The sequence below is a fragment of the Asparagus officinalis genome, chromosome 7 (assembly GCF_001876935.1).
Source record: "Asparagus officinalis chromosome 7, Aspof.V1, whole genome shotgun sequence".
Classification (NCBI taxonomy): domain Eukaryota; kingdom Viridiplantae; phylum Streptophyta; class Magnoliopsida; order Asparagales; family Asparagaceae; genus Asparagus; species Asparagus officinalis.
Window position 1 is genome coordinate 53,377,735 of NC_033800.1, and position 2,747 is coordinate 53,380,481.

The window sequence follows — 2,747 nt, forward strand, 5'->3', positions numbered from 1 at the left end:
CTGCTGCAAAACTAGAAATCAATGCTAGCTAAAAGAAATAATGGAGAATGAAAAGTTCACGTAGTAACCTTATTCTTAGAGCTCTTGCCTGTTTCACCAAAGTCTGGCTCAAAATCAGCATCGTCTGGGTCATCTTCTGCCATAAAATCAGAAAGATAAATAACTCTAAAAACTACTTCCACGAAAGAGAAAGTGGAAATCATTAGATGAAAAAAGAAATAAACATGATTTTTTATGAAGACCCAGGCATTTGGCAAAACAATACATTTATATAAATAAGGATAAGACCTTCTTCATCGTCACTTTCCTCATATTCGTCATCATCATCATATTCATCATACTTGGCACCCTTTGATTTCTTGGCTGCATTCTTAGTAAGAAGTACTGGTCTGGGTGGCAATCTTGCGCCTGAGATACTAGGAAGGCTCAGTCCTCGACCATGTATCGAATCACTCTGCTCTTCACCATCCTGCTCATAATAATCATCGGACAGCATCTCATCTGCAGGTACGTCAACCTGCCCTCTCTGAAACTGCTCGCTATCCTTCTGCCCATCAGAATGATCATCGGAATTAACTGTAATCACCTCTTCATCCTTTGTACCATCAACTTCCTCGTCTTTAGGCCCCCACATTGGTTGACAATCCTTCCAAAAATTTGAACCCCAAGTACCAGATGGGCCCGTTCTCTTTCCTTGTCTACCATTGTCACTGGATATATCATTCTGCTGCACTCCAGCATCCAACGGCTCCAACTCACTCTGGTATTGATCTTCCTCTTTCATTTCAACACCATTCTCCGCAAAATTCAAGTCCATTTGTCTGTTGTCCTCTGTTGAAATATAGTCGCCCTCAGCATCGTTATCCCCTCCTTTCTCATTCAAGTCATATTCCGAATCCATTGCATTCCCAAAGTTCTTAAAGAATGCCATCGTCCAATGTCATGTAATCTTCAACTGCAAAAAAGAAAGACAAAACTTTAGCATCATTCTAACAAATGACACAGAGCTCCAAATCAATTTTAAAACCTGATAAACAGATTAATAATTGAAGCAAAAAAGACATCTATAAACCCTCATTCCAAAGTTAGTAAGCCTTTTAAATTACAGTCAGCAATCTCGACATAAGCAAAAAAGTGGAATTTAATTCGACAGGATCAGAATCTTAACAATAGAACGCTGAATCCAAAGTCAAACTGAATCAAAACACAAAAACCTTTGGAAACCCAAAATCAAAGGCCAATAATCCCACAAATGATCAAATCCAGCAGCAAACTCAACGGATCAAACGAAAAAGATCAAAACCCCCATCCCAAACCCCAAACCTAATCAAAACCAATTAAAAACACAATCGCAATCCAACGGTCTAAATCTCACAGGATCAAGCTCAAGCTCAGTAGAAGCGATCGCTCCAGAATCGAGATCGTACCTCCAATTCAAACGCAAACAGCAGGGCGGCGCAAGTTAGCAAACGTGCGCCGGCGGCAGAGGGTTAAATCACTAAGATCGCGAGGGAAATGGGAAATCTTTCAAAAAATTAGTTTTTAATTTCGTTTCGATGATTTTTGTTTTGAGAGTTTTAATGGTTTAAAGAGGGAATCGAAGGGGTCGATGAGAGAGAGGAGGCGTATCGGTATCGGGTTACGGTGGCGTGTCGACTGAATAGGAAAAAGATCGGCTTCGATTCGCGGGCAGACGCCGCTGGGAGAGGTTATCTGAGAGAGATGAAGGGGCAAAGGGGGAGATTAGAAACAAAGAGAGAAGAGGTGATTTTTATTTTGATTTTCGTTTTTTATTTCTTAGGGCACCCTAATTTCTTTAAGTTGGGTACGTGGATGACGTGGACGAATGAACAATTCCCATGTCATGCGGGTAGGCGGCGAGGGTGCCTTTGTGGGCAGAGATGTTTTAGGGCGAATGGTGGCCCCTTTCGGGGAATTTTCTCCAAAATGAGAAAGTAAAAGTCATATTTTTTAATTAATTTTTACACCAACTTCAGCGGCTTTCGTATTTTCAAAAATCTATTTTTTCCTCTAAAAATTTGGAGAATAATGCAGATTTGGGGAAACTTCCCTATTTTTTCTCCTACATCCCTATTTTGGGGAATGAGATGGAGAATCTGTTGGGTCAAAAACCTAACTAAATTTTTCAAAAGTGAGAAATGGGGAAGCTGTTGGAGATGTTCTTAGGGATTATTTGATAAAAATTAGGATTGTTATTTAACAATTCTATATATTCTAAGACTTGGATTATAACTAGAATATTTTGGTTAAAATCCTGAACATTTTACAAGGATTTTTAAACTTTTTAAATGGATTCTTGGATTGAAAAGTAAATAATTATTAACAAACATAACTATTATTTTATTAAAATTTGTATTGCTTAATTAATAGTTTCTTTACGATTTCAATTTATGATTATTTAATTTATAATTTTTTTATTATATTACAATTTACTATTAATTTGAATATTTCAATACATAAATAATAATTATAATAGAAATTTTTTATCAAATATTAAATATAAATATTAAATTATTTAGTATTTAATATCTTTTACTATGTAAATATGAATTGAGATAAATATTACTAATAATATTTAAAATACCAAATATAAATTGAGATAAATATTAAGTATATATTTAATATTTTATAAATTATTTTATATTTTAAAATATAATAAATCGTTAATATCAAATATAATACTAATTATTTGAGCTACAAATGGTTAAATAATATTAAATACTAAA

The 2,747-nt window shown here is 34.9% G+C and overlaps 1 protein-coding gene across 6 annotated transcripts in view; it reads right to left on the reverse strand.

Annotated features, from left to right (window-relative positions):
• Nucleotides 1–1,769, reverse strand: part of LOC109848610 (protein CHROMATIN REMODELING 5-like) — a 49,094-nt gene extending 47,325 nt beyond the window's left edge. For 4 of the 6 annotated variants that reach the window (XM_020418206.1, XM_020418209.1, XM_020418208.1 and 1 more), the window contains exons 1-3: nucleotides 1,428–1,769; nucleotides 289–955; nucleotides 69–136 (exon numbers count right to left, since the gene is read on the reverse strand). In XM_020418206.1, the coding sequence (XP_020273795.1) occupies nucleotides 69–136; nucleotides 289–931 (711 nt within the window). In that variant the 5' untranslated portion in view covers nucleotides 932–955; nucleotides 1,428–1,769. Of the gene's footprint in view, nucleotides 1–68; nucleotides 137–288; nucleotides 956–1,375 lie in introns of all 6 variants that reach the window. The other 2 variants (XM_020418207.1, XM_020418205.1) reach the window with 2 other exon arrangements.